The sequence below is a fragment of the Pogoniulus pusillus genome, chromosome 41, assembly GCF_015220805.1.
Source record: "Pogoniulus pusillus isolate bPogPus1 chromosome 41, bPogPus1.pri, whole genome shotgun sequence".
Taxonomy (NCBI): Eukaryota; Metazoa; Chordata; class Aves; order Piciformes; family Lybiidae; genus Pogoniulus; species Pogoniulus pusillus.
Window position 1 is genome coordinate 5,497,138 of NC_087304.1, and position 15,911 is coordinate 5,513,048.

Here is a 15,911-nt window from a genome sequence, read left to right on the forward strand (position 1 = left end):
CCTCCTCTGCAGCTCCTCTCTCCCACCACCCCCAGCTCCCTCTCTGCCTGGCTGCTCTCAGCCACTCTGGCCCCAGCCTGTAGTGCTGCTTGGGGTTGTTGTGGCCAAAGTGCAGAACCCTGCACTTGGCCTTGTTCAGTCTCATCCCATTGGCCTCTGTGCTCCACAACCTCCCTGGCCAACCTGTGCCAGTGTCTCACCACCCTCACTGTCAAGAATTTTTCCTCCTCTCCAGTCTCTATCTCCTCTCTTCCAGCTCTAAGCCTCTTCCACAACCTCCCTGTGCAGAGTTCCCAGCACAGCTCCTGTATGAGAAAATGCAAAGTTCTTTCTGCAAGCAAAGACTTCCAGGTGCAAGGCAGAATAATTTCTGCTTAGCATCCAAAGATTCAGCAATTCCAGGCCAGAAACTTTGCCCAGCAGCCCATAACTCCCATGAAGCAGAGCAGAAACCACAAACTAGTTGTGCTTTTCCTGACAGGGTAAGAAGATGTTGAGAACAAGATCAAGACCTGTCAAATTGTCACAGCCAAATTCCAAGTTATCTTTGTGCAGTCATCTCTGGAGCAACTTGGCCTTAGCATCACCCACCAGAGATGGCTTTTGTGATGCCAGGAGGGGGAAAACTCCCTCTTGCTTTCACTCTCAGGGTCCCTGCTCTTTTTTCCCATCTCCAGAGATTGGTTTAGGTTGGGGTTTTTGTTTGGCTTTGGTTTGTTTTCAGTTGCTTTCATGTTTTAATTTCATTCCCTACAGCCTGCATTGGAATGGAAAGGGAAACTTCACAGCTTAGTTTCATCGGGGTTCAGACTTGCCACACTGGAGGAGGATCCCTTGTGAACAAAGAGGCTAAATGCTGCTGTGCTTGCAGTTGCCTGAGGCTGTCTGGATCACACAGACACCAACCTGGGGTTCCTTCTGGTGCAGAAAGACTTGGGGGTATTTATTCAACACCACACACTGGGAATGCAAATAAAAGATCTCCAGACTCATTATTAGCAACTAACCACTAATTGTGGGGCTGGCTGGAGGCCAATGCCTCCTTGCTTTCAATCCTTTAGGCAGTCACCTTTGAGACAGAGGACATGAAAGCATTGCTAGCTCCAGACTTCCTCTGCTTTCCCTTTCCCAGGTGCTGCTGTCTACGACTACCTGAAGGGTTGGGCTCTGCTGCCAGGCAGCCAGCAACAGAAAAAGGGGACACAGTCTCAAGCTGTGCCAGGGCAGGGTCAGGCTGGATGTTAGGAGGAAGTTCCTGGCAGAGAGAGTGATTGGCATTGGAATGGGCTGCCCAGGGAGGTGGTGGAGTGGCTGTGCCTGGAGGTGTTGAAGCCAAGCCTGGCTGGGGCATTTAGTGCCATGGTCTGGTGATTGGACAGAGCTGGGCGCTAGGTTGGTCTGGCTGAGCTTGGAGCTCTCTTCCATCCTGGCTGATTCCATTCTATTCTATTCTATTCTAACATCTGGGTTGAGAGTTAGTCCAAGAACCTCAGTAGCCACCAGAGGGGGCAGGAAACAAACGAAGGAGTAGTCAGACTGGAGCTGCTTATGTCACAGTGACGTTTACTGCATCTCAAAGTGATGTTTACTTCAGGACGAAGGCTTTCCTCCTCCCCTAGTTTTCCCACTGCATTTCCCTCTTAATGTTATGAAATGTCCACCCTGATCACCTGGCACGGTCCTGGCAGTGAAGCTCCTCACTCAAACCTTGACACCCACTCAGCAACTGTGGTACCTGGGCAGCACTGAGTAAATCTACTGGCATGGATTGGATAGATTCTGGGGTTGGGTTTTGCCTGATGCAAACCCTGACACCCACCCTGCAGCTGTGGTGCCTGGGCAGCCTTCAGTAAATCCAGTGGCAGGGGAATGATTGGATAGATTTTGGGGATGGGTTTCGCCTGGTGCAGACCTTGACACCCACTCTGCAGCTGTGGTGCTTGGGCAGCACTGAGCAAATCCAGTGGCATGGGAATGATTGGATAGATTCTGGGTTTGGGGTTGTTGGGTTGGGTTTTGCCTGGTGCAGACCTTAACATCCACTCTGCGGCTGTGGTACTTGGGCAGCCTTCCGTAAATCCAGTGGCATGGGAATTACTGGATCTGGATTTGGGGTTGTTGGGCTGGGTTTTTCCTGGTGCAAAGATTTCTGTGGGCTATCAGGAAACAAAATCCACAGAGCAGAAGTGTTGCTGGTACATAAAGGGGAAAAAAAATCTGTTGGAGGAGGATGCATGGAGAACAATCCCTTAGCAGGTGATAAATTCCCAGTGTCTGGCACTCCAAGATTCACTGAGCCTCCATCTGGACTATTAGGTTTAAGAGGCAGTGCTGGACCCATCCTCCAGGGTTTAACTTAAGCAGTTTTTTTTCTCCCAGGCTATTTATACCTTGGCCAAATCCTCTAAAATCTCTTGGCAGCAAGTTTCATCACAGAACTGCTGGTGTAAAAAAGGCAACAAAACTCCCTCCAAATCCTTCTTCTTCTTCTCCTCGTGTTACAAATCTGCTTCCTAATCTGAGGGAGCACTCAGCCTCCACCTCCTGCCATGGACTAGAACAACACAGCTGTGTGAAAACATCAGAGTGGGGAAAAATGCCACCAGTAAGGAAAATCTCTGTCCCAACTTTTGGAAGCATGAGCAGCAGGCTGAACAAAGAAAGACCTGAGGAGAGGGAGAGCAGAAGCTCTGTGTCTACAACATCTCATCTGATAAATGCTTCCCATGAGAGAGGCAACAGATTCGTGCTGGTGCCACAGCCTAATGACTTCTGCAACCTCCTGCCACAATCCCATCACAGAGGGCTTAAGAACACAGAATAAATCTTTAAGTCCATCTTACACTCCTGATGCCCCCTAGGGCTGCCACAGCTTCTCATCTCTGCCTTGGCTGTGATTGAAAACTGCCCTTGGAAGGCTTTCATCAGCACCAGAGCTTGAACAAACCACAGGCTGGAGCATCCTGGAAGGCAACAAAACATTTGCAGCAAGAGCAGTGTGGGCAGCAGGGCAAGGGAGGGGACTCTGTCCCCTGGCTCTGCTCTCCTCAGACCCCATCTGCAGTCCTGGAGCCCCCAGCACAAGAAGGAATGGAACTGTTGGAGCCAGTCCAGAGGAGGCCACCAAGATGCTGAGAGGGCTGCAACAGCTCTGCTCTGAGGACAGGCTGAGAGAGTTGGGGCTGTGCAGCCTGGAGAAGAGAAAGCTTCCAGAAGACCTTGGGGTGGCCTTGCAGGATCTGAAGGGGGCTACAGGAGAGCTGGGGAAGGACTACTGACAAAGCCTGGTAATGACAGGAGGAGGAGGAATGGGTTTGAACTGGCAAAGGGGAGAATGAAAGTGGATGTTAGGAAGAAGTTGTTTGCAGTGAGGGTGGTGAGACCCTGGCACAGGATGCCCAAGGAGGAGGTGGAGTTGCCGTCCCTGGAGGTGTTCAAGCAAAGCCTGGATGAGGCACTTGGTGCCACAGTCTGGTGATTGGCCAGGGCTGGGTGCTAGGTTGGACTGGATGAGCTTGGAGGTCTCTTCCAACCTGCTTGATTCTATGAAAACAGTAGGGGAGTTAAAGGCTTCTTGTGACTTGCTAAGAGTTTTGCATCACAGATTGATAAACTCCTTCCTACTGCACCCTGCCACCAGCAGCAAGCACTGCAAACACTGCTTGGTGTGTGCCAAGTCACACAGCAGCTGAAAGCTCTCTGACAGAGGCACTTCCTCCTCAGCCTGAAGACAAATGCTTTGTCTTGGAACTAAAACTTCTGCCTTTTTAATACCACTTCTTGCCTTGTTTTGGTTTAGAGGGAATTCACCTTCAGGATTAACTCAGCTTCAGAATAATCTCTCTAGTTAGCAAGCCTTGGCAGCTCTAGGACCTGGGCTACACCTCCACACATGGCACCACTGCTGCATGACAAAACTGACCCACAAGCTCTGCTGCAGCCTCTTTAGCACTGCCAAGACAGAAAGCAGCTCCTGCAGCCTGTGTGCTAAAACCAACCCAAATACAACTGGAAGTTCCAAAGTCCTTTATTGTAGCCCTTGCATGGCTGAGCAGCCCTCTAGGGGGATGGCCTCTCCCTCATGCCAAAGGGATGGAGAGAACCATGGGCCCTGGAGAAGGTGTTCATTTGACAAGGTCCTTCACATACTTCCAGCCTTCCACAGTGTACTCACAGGCCCTGGTGGGAGCTACAGACAAGGCAGATATAACTGTCTGCACTCCTGTAAGGAAAGCAGAGAAGAATTAGCCCAAGAAAAGCATTATTCAACCCAAATTTCTTGGCCCTTGGCTCTTTTTGCAGTTTGCTGAGGAGTTATTTTACCTTTATTCCACGAATCAGAGGGGGAAAAGTCAATTTTTGGAATGGGTGGGAGCTAGAAAGAGAGACAGAAGATAAAACATCAACACTCGAGGGGTTTTACTTAGGAGTCACACCACCTTGGAGAAGTCTCCACACCTCAGAGCTCAGGTAAGCACATTCAGGTGCCTCAAAAGGGTTCAGACACAAGGCTTTGAAGTCTGCACTTTGCTCTTTCCCCCAGTATAAAGCAGGGGCAGAAGGCAGAACATTTTGGTGCTGCTGAGAAGTCCTCTCCACAGTTATCTCCTATGAGTTTAGAACAGGCTGTAGTATGAAAAGTACTTTTCAAGCTTTCAGCAAAGGCTTCTCCCCTCGGGAGGGTTTTGGAAAGGAAGAATCACCTAAAGGGAAGGACCTCTTCAGGTCGTTCAACTTCGCCCTGATGAGCTGCTAAGCAGCCTGAGAAACTGGGAGGAGAATCTTTCCATTGTTTAAAGCAGGCAGAATCCTAAAGACGTTTAGAAACACCACTGCCTAGTGAAGTACAGCCCAGAGCACGCTTGAAATCCCCTCCTCCATACAGCTACTCCCTCTCCTCCAGAGCAACCCACGAGCCACATCCCTCCTGGAAGCATCACCTTCATATTCTCCTTCCACTTCAATCCCCTTCACAGTACTCTCAAGGTGAAATCCAGCTGCAACAGCAAAGCTCCCACCAGCGTCACTGGAACCAAAATATCTCCCCAAGGTTTTCTTGTCCCCATTCAGAGGATGTGTTTGCTTTGCTGTGCTCCTCTCCACTGTCCTTACCTCCCAGCCTACGTAACTTGTCCACTCCTGGATAGCTGGAGGCAGAGCTTCTTGAGCTTTCCTGAGGGCTTCTGCACCTTGTGTGCCACTGCCCAGCAGCCCCTGGTCATAGGCCACGTACACAGCAGCTCCAGCCAGGCCTCCTTTGATGACAAACCTGAAAGAACCAAAAGCAGCAACAGTTCACTCTCTGAGTGTCACTGCAGTCCTCTTGCTAAGCTGTGGCTGCTGAAAGCCAAGGAGACTCCACAGCCTCTCTGGGCAGCCTGCTCCAGGGCTCCAGCACCCTCGCAGTAAAGGAGTTTCTCCTCGTGTTGAGGTGGAACCTCCTCTCTCCCAGCTTGTGCCTGCTGTTCCATCACTGGGCACCACTGAAACAAGCCTGGCACCTGTCCTGTCTGCCCAGGACAGCGGTGGAGTCCCCACCCCGGGAGAGGCAGCTGAGGGACACGGTCTGGCGGCGAGCCGGCAGGGCTGGGTTAATGGCTGGACTCGAAGACCTTAAAGGCCTCTTCCAACCAAAAGGATTCCGTAATTGTACGAAGCATTCGGGGGGAGGCAGAGACTTCTCTGCTCAGATGCACTGCTCGCTGCCAGCAGCACCCTCACACCTTAGCGCTTCCAGCGGGCTGCATGTGCGGAGCTGCAGGAGCTCCCCCAGCGCTCCCCCTCTGCATTCAGGCTCGCCAAAAGACTCCCGCAAGGCTCCGGCCGGGGACGCGCACAGAAGCCGCCGGTCGCAGGCCACGCCTGGCACGGGGGCAGCCGCGGTCAAGGGCGCAGTCCCGCAAGGCCGAACGCCGGCCGGGGCCCCGCACACGCAGGCCCGGGGGAGCCGAGGCGGACGCTCCGCACCAGGGCCCGGCGAGCCGCGGCGGCGAAAGGGGCGCGGAGAGGGTGGCGGCGGGGCCGAGCTGCGCGGACCGAGGGGCGCAGGGACTCACTTGACGACGGGGAAGAGCCTGGCGGCCATGGCTGCGGCGGCGCCGCGGGGGCCTTCGGGAGCCACTCACGTCCGGCAGCGCGGCCGCGGCCCCGCCCGCCCTGCTCCGCCCACTCCCTCCCGGCTCCGCTCACTCCCGCCCTGCTCCGCCCACTCCCGCTCCGCTCACTCCCGCCCGGCTCCGCTCACACCCACATTGCCCCGCCCACTCCCGCCCGGCTCCGCCCACTCTCGCTCCGCCCACTCCCGCCCGGCTCCGCCCACTCCCACCCTGCCCCGCTCACTCCCGCTCTGCTCACTCCCGCCCGGCTCCGCCCAGTTCCACCCTGCCCCGCCCACCCCCTCTCTGCTCCGCCCACTCCCGCCCGGGCCCGCCCACTCTTGCTCCGCCCGCTCCCGCCCGGCCCCGCCCGCTCCCGCCCCCCGCTCCCCACCCGGCTCTTGCCGGGGAGGGCATGGGCAGAGCCAGGTAGAGCCAGGCACAGGGGGCGGGAGCGACAGCAGCGGCACTGAGCCCTTGGCTGCTCTGTCGCCATTCAGGGTCCATTCTCCAGGCTCCGCTCCTTGCCTGCGCTGGTAGCGCTCCTGCCGCCAGTGTCTTGTGTCGGGGCATGAGGGCAGGCGGTACCGTGCTGCGCTTCTCGTCAGGGCTGTCGGCGGTGTCCCCATCCCTGGAGGTATTTCAGAGCCGTGTAGATGTGGTGCTGAGGGATGCGGTTTAGCTCAGGGCTCGGCAGCGTGGGGCTAACGGTTGGACCCGACGGTCAGAGAGTCATAGACTGCGTTGGGTTGGAAGGGACCCTAAAGATCATCTCGCTCCCACCCGCGAGCTCCAAATCTACCTGCTGACTTCTCAGCTTGGTGAACACCTACTCTGTTATCTCACACCCTTCCAGCTGCTGGAGTTTCTGTTCACACTTTTATCTCCTCCAGCCCCCAGCAGTGAAAAGACCTCAGTCCATGATCATCTCTGTACCCTGGGTGAGAGAGATCACTTCCTTCTCTCACTAAATATTAACCACATATCACGATAGGTGAGGCTGCTGGTTGGACTTGGAGGTGTTTCCCAGCATGGAAACAATTCTATGGTACGGGGTGGAGGGGGGTGGGGGGGGGGAAAGAGCTACCTCGTGAACATGTTTTTTGCAGAGCGATCGAAGTTGACAAAACGAATTTAGCAGGAGAGACCTTCTGGAACTGCTGCAAAATTTCGTTTTAAACTCTTCCTTTATTCCCTGCGTTGGCTTCTGCCCAATGAAGGGTTCGTGAAGACAGAAAAGCTGCAAACGAATGCAGTGGCTTAGCTGCTAAGTGGAATCTGTTGCTAAGTCCCAACCCTGCCTTCAGTTTTGAGTTTTCGTTTGTGCAGGAGGTCCTGCATTAAAAAAAAAGAGACAAAGCCCTGCAGAAGTTGCAGGCTCCTCTGGACAGTGCTTTAAAGAAGCTGAAGTGCTTCTCACCTTTCCCCACCCCCTGCTTTCTGCACTATTTTCCACCTCCACAAGCACACCCGGAGACAATTGGCACAATTTGGTGGTTTAATTCTTTGTCAACAGCTGCAGAGAATTTTTTTTAGCCATTTGTCGTTGATTTTGGTTGGTTTTTTTTTTTGGGGGGGGGGAGGGCGATTGGATTTTTTTGTTCTTTTTCAACATCAAACAGAGCTGTAAGAATCTGGAGCAGAAGGCAGCAATGTAGACTGCAGGAGGCTTTTATTGTAACATGAGACTCTTGGGGTTGTTTTAAGCGAGGAGTTGGTGCTGACTCCACAGGTTTCTGGGGTGTTTTCCAGTAGGGACAAGCGTTGTGGAAAGGATCTTCCCAGTTCAGGCTGAAAGCACTGAATGCCTGTCCTGGAGCAAAGCAAAAGCTGGGAAAAAAGCAGCTGAGCAAAGCAGGAGGATGAGAGGATTCCTTGAGCAGTCTCCAGCCTTGCTCTCTGCCCTCTTTGGATCTCTTGCCCCTCGTGTGAGGGCAGGTTTCACTGTCTTCAAGTCTGCTGATTTACAGTTTTCATCCTGCCAAGGCTGCTCCTCTGAAGAGGGAGCTGCACCTGGTGGCATAGCCAAACCCTCATCATCCTTAGGGAAACGCAAAGCTTCTGCAGGGCTGTGGAGTTCCCACCCTTGGGCAGGGAAGCAGCAGCAGCAGCAGCCTCTTTCTTTGCAGGTTCTCATCAAAGATGATCTGTGTTCTCCCTGTCTCTCACGACTGGCAAAACTGCCTTTGGCTCGCAGTGGAGAGACTTCTCAGCTCTGCAGGACAGCAAAGGACTTTGTGTGCCTCTTGCAGGTTGGCTTCTAGCACCAGAAGAAGGAGGCTGCAGTATTCTGAGCGGAGTGCTCAGCTTCCAGGCTTGGATCTTCACAACTTGGAGGAATATGAAGCCAATTGGGAAAGTGCTTTGTGCTGCAGGGCTCCTGGCTGGGCTCTTAGCTTTCTTCTGGAGAGAGCCTTTTAACCCAGGTAGGCTCAGCAGGAGTCATCCCAAACTGCATTGTGAGATGTGTAAGAGAAGGGCTTGACGTTCCAGACTCTGAGCAGAGGTCTCATTCCTTCCTCTACATCTTTTTGGTGGCCCCAGAGCAGTGAATCACAGAATGTTAGGGGTTGGAAGGGACCTCAAAAGGTCACCAAGTCCAACCAAACCCCTCCTCCCACTGCCCAGAGCAGGATCACCTAGAGCAGGTCACACAACGCTTTGTGCCCAGGGAAGCTTGAAGCAAGGAGGAAGACAGTGGTCTAACAGCATTTCCAAGGCATCCTGCTCTCTAGGGGCGGGGGGAATGCCATGTGCTTTGCCTTACTCCTGGTTTGGTTTGATTGCAAACTCCTTGGAGGTCAAGAGCCATCTCTGCAGGTGTGCAGTGCCCCAGCTGATGGCAAAGAATGAACGATATGCAGAAGGACAGAGCCACAGAGGCTGGGTTCTGTTGCACAGCCCTTTTATCTTCTGGAAACCAACCTCATCTCTGAAAGATGCTGCTTTAGGAACCCAGGTAAAGGTTCCTGCAAACACAGAGTTGTAGAATCATACAAGGCTCAGGTTGGAAGGGAGCTCAGAGATCTTCTACTCCAACCTCCTCACCTCTCACCTAGACTCAGCTGCTCAAGGCATCACCCAACCTGGCCTGAACACTCCCCAGGGAGGAGTCAGCCACAGCTTCTCTGGATAACCTATTCCAGTGTCTCACCACCCTCAGACTGAAGAACTTCTTCCTCAGCTCCAGTCTAGCCCTGCTCTGCCTCAGCTCCAAACCATTCTCACTTGGCCTGTCTCAGACACCCTCAGGAAAAGTCCCTCTGCAGCCTTCCTGCAGGATGCCTTTGGATGTTGGAAGGCAGTTCTAAGGTCCCACTGGAGCCTTCTCTTCTCCAGGCTGAACAACCTCAGCCCATCCTCACTGCAGTTGTGCCTGAGCGTTGTCCTGTGGCATTTTAATTTGCTTTTCAGCCTGTTGCTAATTCCATGGCTCCTTCAGCTCAGTCCTGCCTCTGCTTTTGGAGAAGCATCAAGACTTTGAGCACTTAGCCCTTGCTGCTTTAGCTCTCTGCCAGTGGTTAAGAGCAGCTGCTCAGGTACCTCCTTTAGCTTTTGTTCTCTTTCCCAAAGAGAGCTTGGTTGGTGCCCGTGTCCTGCTGACTGGAGCCAGTGCTGGCATTGGAGAGCAGATGGCTTACCACTATGCCAGGTTTGGTGCTGAAATGGTCCTGACTGCTAGGAGGGAAGCTGTGCTGCAGAAGGTAAGAACTCCTCACTGGACATCTTCACACACCCAACAGAGCAATGGAACTGAGAGAGATGGATGCTGTTGGAGCCTTGCCAGGTGCTTTGGAACAAAACAAGAACTCCAGAAGAGTCACAGGAGGATTGAATCAAGCAGGTTGGAAGAGAGCTCCAAGCTCACCCAGCACAACCTATCCCCCCAGCCCTGGCCAACCAACCAGCCCATGGCACTAAGTGCCCCAGCCAGGCTTGGCTTCAACACCTCCAGCCACAGCCACTCCACCACCTCCCTGGGCAGCCCATTCCAGTGCCAATCACTCTCTCTGCCAGGAACTTCCTCCTCACATCCAGCCTAGATCTGCCCTGGCACAATATGAGCCTGTCTCCCCTTCTGTTGCTGGTTGCCTGGCAGCAGAGCCCAACCCCACCTGGCTACAGCCTCCCTGCAGGCAGCTGCAGGCAGCAATGAGCTCTGCCCTGAGCCTCCTCACATGCAGGCTGCACCCCCCCAGCTCCCTCAGCCTCTTCTCACAGGGCTGTGCTCCAGGACCCTCCCCAGCCTTGCTGCCCTTCTCCAAACACCTTCCAGCACCTCAGCATCTCTCTGCAATTCAGGAGCCCAGAACTGGACACAGCACTCCAGGTGTGGCCTGAGCAGTGCTGAGCACAGGGGCACAAGAACCTCCCTTGTCCTGCTGCCCACACTGCTCCTGAGCCAGCCCAGGATGCCATTGGCTCTGCTGCCCACCTGGGCACTGCTGCCTCCTCTGCAGCTCCTCTCTCCCACCACCCCCAGCTCCCTCTCTGCCTGCCTGCTCTCAGCCTCTCTGTCCCCAGCCTGCAGTGCTGCTTGGGGTTGTTGTGGCCAAAGTGCAGAACCTGCCCTTGGCCTTGTTCAGTCTCATCCCATTGAAGAACTGTCTGGGTTTGGGTGAATCTTGATCCTCTTCCAATCTGCATCTTGCTAAGAGTTTCTTCTGTTTAATTAAATCTGGATGCAAAACTGGATGCCTTTGGGCTAACTAGCAGCAGGTTTAAAGTTAAGGAGTGTCTGTGTCCAGGCCTGGCTCTGCCTGGCTGTAAGATAGGGAAACCTCCAGTGCCTCCCAGTGCCCTGGGTCCTGTTCTTTCCATCCCGCTCCACACTGCTTCATCTTTGCCTGTGTTTTCTGCTTCAAGGTGATGGAGAAGTGCCTCACATTAGGAGCAAAGAAAGTGTTCTTGATCCCTGCAGATATGTCTTCCCCTTCAGAGCCTCAAAAGGTGGTCCAGTTTGCTGTCCAAAAGCTGGGTAAGCATCTTGGGTGTCTCTTTGGCTTACAGGTGTACAGAGAGTTCTTCTTCCACTCCTCTTCTGTGTGCTCTGTGGGAGTCAAAGGGTGCTGACCTTTTACCTCTCCAGCTTGTCTCATTTGGCTCAGACCTTAGGCAGCATTTTATGTTCTACTCACCACCCTTTGCCCATGCTTTGAACATGTCTGACTCCATAGGATCACTGAATCATTTGGGTTGGAACAGTCCTTCAAGATCATCAAGCCAAGTGACCCATCAGGATCATCAAGTCAGTTAAGCCCTCAAGATCATCAAGTCAATTAACTCTTCAAGATCATCAAGTCAATTAAAGTCAATTAACTCTTCAAGATCATCAAGTTAATTAGCCCTTCAAGATCATCAAGTCCGTTAACCCCTCGGGATCATCAATTCAGTGAAGCCCTCAAGATAAGCAAGTCAGTTTTCCCTTCAAGATCATCAAATCAGTTAACTCATCAAGTCCCTTAACCCTTTGAGGTCATCAAGTCAGTTAACCCATCAAGATCATCAAGTACCTTAAGCCATCAAGATCACCAGGTCCACTAACCCATCAAGACCACCAAGCCCAACCATTAACCTTTCTCTACCAAGTCCACCACTAAGCCACATCCCCAAGCCCCACACCCACAGGGCTGCCATTACTGCACTGTGCTCTTGTTATTCAAGATGTGAGCATCTTAGGAACCTGGCTGTGGTCTGCTCGACCTGCCAGGCCAGCAGCCAGCATTTCATAGCTTCCTTTTAAACCTTCTGCTCTCTCTGAGGACATTTCTGTCCCAGTGCTATTGTTTTTTTTTACTGTTACCAATTTGCATCCTTACAACTTGGAAAACAGAAGGAATCACCCAGAACTAAAGTTCCAAGCCTGCAGTACCCTGAAGCATCATCAAAGGCTGACAACTTTCCTTCCTTTGAGGAGCAGGCAAAGCTGCTCCCAGCTGGAAATGTTGGACTGGGTGATCTTAGAGGTCTTTTCCAACTGAAACCCCTCGACCATCCTGCCTTTCATTTATCTTCCTGGCAAAGCAAATTTGAGCCTTCTGAGGGAGCAGCTGCTGGGTTCAGCTCTCCTGTTGGCGGGGGGTGGCCAGGGGATGGTGTCTCTGTTCTGGCTGTTTGTCTTGACTCTTGTCCACAGGGGGCCTGGATTACCTGGTGCTGAACCACATCGGTGCCAACCGCTTCCAGATGTGGGCTGGAGATGTGGAATTCACTCGTTGGCTCATGCAGGTGAGGAGAAGCTTGCCCAGAACTGTGGATCTGGTTTATCTGGCACAGCTTTGGGAAGCTCCAAGACAAATTGAGGTTTGGCAGTGCTGGAGAACATTCCCCCCCCCCCCTTCATTTTCATTTCTATGTCTAATCAAAAGATTTTTGGCTTTAGGACCAGGCAAGTGTTGTGCCCCAGGGTTGGAGAAGGGCCTGGAGAACAGGTCTGGTGAGGAGAGGCTGAAGGAATTGGGGTTGTTTAGTCTGGCAAAGAGGAAGCTGAAGGGAAAGCCTCGTTTGATCTCCTACAGCTCCCTGAGAGGAGGTTGGAGGAGTGGGGAGGGAGGGGGTTGGTCTCTTCTCCCTAAAATCAGGTCATAGGAGGACAGGGAATGGCCTGAAACTGTGCCAGGAGAGGGTTAGGTTGGAGATCAGGAAACATTTCTGTGCTGCCAGAGTGGTTAGGGATTGGCAAAGGCTGCCCAGGGAGGTGATGGAGTTCCCATGCCTGGAGGTGTTCAAAAAACCTGTGGCCATGGCACTTGAGGACAGGGTTTGGTGGCCATAGAATGGTCTAGGTTGGAAAGGACCTCAAAGCTCAGCCAGTATGGCAGAGACACTTCCCATTAGAACAGGTTGCTCAAGGACTCATCCAACCTGGTGCTGAACACATCCCTGGAGGTGCTGAAGCCAAGCCTGGCTGGGGCACTGAGTGCCAGGAGTTAGTTACTTAGGTAGGTGCTAGGTTGGGCTCAATGATCTCAGAGGTCTTTTCCAACCTGGTTAGCTCTGTGCTTCTGTGCAGCACACAGCTCACTGCTCTCTCTGGGACCTGAAAGAGTGATGGATGCAGTTGTTTGTCCTCAGCTTCACATTAGATGTGCCCCCCCTCCCCCCCAAAGCCAAGCTGTGCTCCTTTCCATCTCTGAGCACTCTGTTGGCTTTCTGGCTGCTGCTGACCTTCCCTCCAAACCTTCTTTCTTCTTCCATGTCTACTTATATCATTCCAGGTGAACTTCTTCAGTTATGTGGCACTGGCAACAGCAGCCCTGCCCACCCTGGAGAAGAACAATGGCTCTCTGGTGGTGGTTTCCTCCGTTGCAGGTTGGTACCAGCTGCTGCTAAGTGCCTGCCTGTGACTAGAACTAGAGGAAAACTCACCTGGACACCACTTGGGTTGACACAGGATGGCAAAGCCTCTGCCTTTGCCCACATTCCCTCTCTCTGTGGCACCATCCTCCCTGCAGTCACTTTCATTCTCTCCCTCTCCAGGGAAAATTGCCACTCCCTTCACCACTTCTTACTCTGCCACCAAGTTTGCTCTGGATGGGTTCTTCAGCTCTCTGCGCCATGAGCTCATCATGCAGGGGAAAAATGTCTCTGTCACACTCTGCATCCTGGGCCTGGTTGACACTGACACAGCGATGGAGAGCGTCAGGTGAGTGTTTGGAGGAGGGTGTAGGAGTCTGAGTGTGCCTGCAGGAACACATCTGGGCAGCAGGCAACAAAACACACCAGGGCTGTGCTTGAAACGGTGCTGCACATCTGCATGTGCAAGGAAACAAAGCCCAGAAGGGCTCAGGTTGGAAGGGAGCTCAGAGGTCATCTCCTCCAACCTTCCCACCCTGGCAGGGACACCTCTCAGCTAGACTCACCTGCTCAAGGCTTCACCCAGCCTGGCCTTGAACACCTCCAGGGAGGAGGCAGCCACAGCCTCCCTGTGTAACCTGTTCCAGAGTCTCATCACCCTCAGACTGAAGAACTTCTTCCTAAGATCCAGGCTGCCTGCTCTGCCTCAGCTTCAAACCATTCCCCCTTGGCCTGTCTCTAGACACCCTCCTGAAAAGTCCCTCTGCAGCCTTCCTGTAGGGTCCCTTTGGGTACTGGCAGGCAGCTCTAATGTCCCCCTGGGGTCCTCTCTTCTCCAGGCTGAACACCCCCCAGATCCCTCAGCCTGTCCTCCTAGCAGAGCTGCTCCAGCCCTTGGATCATCTCTGTGGCCTCCTCTGGACTCACTCCAGCAGCTCTGTGTCCTCCTCCTGCTGAGGACACCAGAACTGGAAGCAGTATTTGAGGTGGGGTCTCAGCAGAGCACAGCAAAGGGGCAGAGTCCCCTCTCTTGCCCTGATGCCCACACACCTCTCACAGCCCAGCACACAGCTACCTCCCAGGCTGCATGAGGGCACTGCTGGCTCATGGGGAGCTGCTCACCAACCACTGCTTAGGTGCACCACAGAGGCTTTGCATGGCCACCTCAGCATGGGCATGAGGCTCTGCACAGCTGAAAGCACACCAGGGACTGACTGCCTGGCACGGGGTGACCCTCTCCCTGTTTTCTTCCAGGGGCAAAGTGCACCTGACTGCATCTCCTGCTCCAGAAGCTGCTCTTGCCATCATCCTGGGGGGTGCCACACGGCTGCAGGAGGTTTTCTACCCGTGGTGGCTGCAGCAAGTGTTCTACCTCTGGGTTCTGGCCCCCAGTAACCAGGTTTTGCAGAGTTACTACAACTACAGCAGCCCCTGAGGGATGCCCACTCTCAGGTTCCTCTCCTGTCCTATGTCCCTTCTAATCACACTCCCCCAGCCCAGCCAAGCAGGAGGGTAGCAGTGGTGGCAGCCTCAGCTTTTCCTAAGGCTTCTTGGTCTGCTGCTGCTTCAGCCACAGCTCTGACATCTCTGTCAGCCAGAGGAGCCCTTTCCCTCTGTTCACTCTGTCTTAGCTCTCCACCCATCTTCCTCCCTTCAGCCTCATCTGTCTGCTCTCAGCTCCAGCTTCGACCTCTGTGCAGGATGCCCTGGGAACATCTGCCCTCCTGGGACATTCTGCTCCCCTGCTCCAGTGCTTTGTGGCCTCTGTGAACTCTTCTGCCTTGCCAGGAGTAAAATTTTCATTTCAGGTTTAACTAAGATTGTGTCTCCCTCGTGCTTGTTGTTCCATGCTGGTTGCTTCCCCTGAGAAGAAGAGATGGTGACCAGCACAGGCCTGCTGGCAGACAACTGCTGACTGCAGAGGACCTGCTCCAGCAGCTCCTCCCTGCTTGTAAATGCCAAGCTGGGTCGATGAGCAGCAGGAAGGACTCTTCCCTAAGGTGGATTTGTGTTGGGAGATTGTTTAGCCTGGGTGAGGCTGAGAGGAGACCTCATTGCTCTCTGCAGCTCCCTGAAAGGAGGTTGGAGTGAGGCTGGTGTTGGCCTCTTCTCCCAAGTAACTAAGGACAGGACAAAAGGAGGCTCAGGTTGGAGATTAGGAAAGAGTTCTCTGCTGCAAGAGTGGTCAGGGATTGGCAGCAAGGCTGGGGGGGTGCAGCCTGCAGCAGAGGAGGCTCAGGGCAGAACTCATTGCTGCCTGCAGCTCCCTGCAAGGAGGCTGTGGCCAGGTGGGGTTGGGCTCTGCTGCCAGGCAGCCAGGGACAGAAGAAGGGGACACAGCCTGAAGCTGTGCCAGGGGTAGGGTCAGGCTGGATGTGAGGAGGAAGTTGTTGGCAGAGAGAGTGACTGGCACTGGAATGGGTCACTCAGGGCCTCATCCAACCTGGTCCTGAACACCTCCAGGGAGGTTGTGGAGCACAAAAGCACCCAATGTGATCCCTGGGCAACCTGTGCCAGTGT

At 53.7% G+C, this 15,911-nt stretch overlaps 2 protein-coding genes across 6 annotated transcripts; one reads left to right on the forward strand and one right to left on the reverse strand.

Annotated features, from left to right (window-relative positions):
- Positions 1-4,011: 4,011 nt before the first annotated feature.
- Positions 4,012-6,154, reverse strand: MICOS13 (mitochondrial contact site and cristae organizing system subunit 13). Its single transcript, XM_064175230.1, has 4 exons — positions 6,057-6,154; positions 5,113-5,269; positions 4,324-4,375; positions 4,012-4,222 (listed from the first exon to the last, which is right to left on the reverse strand). The coding sequence occupies exons 1-4, from the start codon at positions 6,083-6,085 to the stop codon at positions 4,125-4,127; spliced, it is 336 nt and encodes a 111-aa protein (XP_064031300.1). The 5' UTR covers positions 6,086-6,154; the 3' UTR covers positions 4,012-4,124.
- A 435-nt stretch (positions 6,155-6,589) lies between these two features.
- Positions 6,590-15,211, forward strand: HSD11B1L (hydroxysteroid 11-beta dehydrogenase 1 like). Of its 5 annotated transcripts, none has more exons than XM_064175254.1 (8): positions 6,590-6,732; positions 8,225-8,521; positions 9,669-9,799; positions 10,962-11,073; positions 12,232-12,323; positions 13,313-13,406; positions 13,575-13,740; positions 14,646-15,211. In XM_064175254.1, the coding sequence occupies exons 2-8, from the start codon at positions 8,437-8,439 to the stop codon at positions 14,824-14,826; spliced, it is 861 nt and encodes a 286-aa protein (XP_064031324.1). In that variant the 5' UTR covers positions 6,590-6,732; positions 8,225-8,436; the 3' UTR covers positions 14,827-15,211. The 5 variants fall into 5 exon arrangements, with proteins under 5 accessions (XP_064031324.1, XP_064031323.1, XP_064031327.1 ...); XM_064175253.1 differs by having other exon boundaries at positions 8,348-8,521; XM_064175256.1 differs by lacking the exon at positions 6,590-6,732 and adding an exon at positions 14,231-14,377 and having other exon boundaries at positions 7,697-8,521; positions 14,646-14,727.
- Positions 15,212-15,911: the final 700 nt, after the last annotated feature.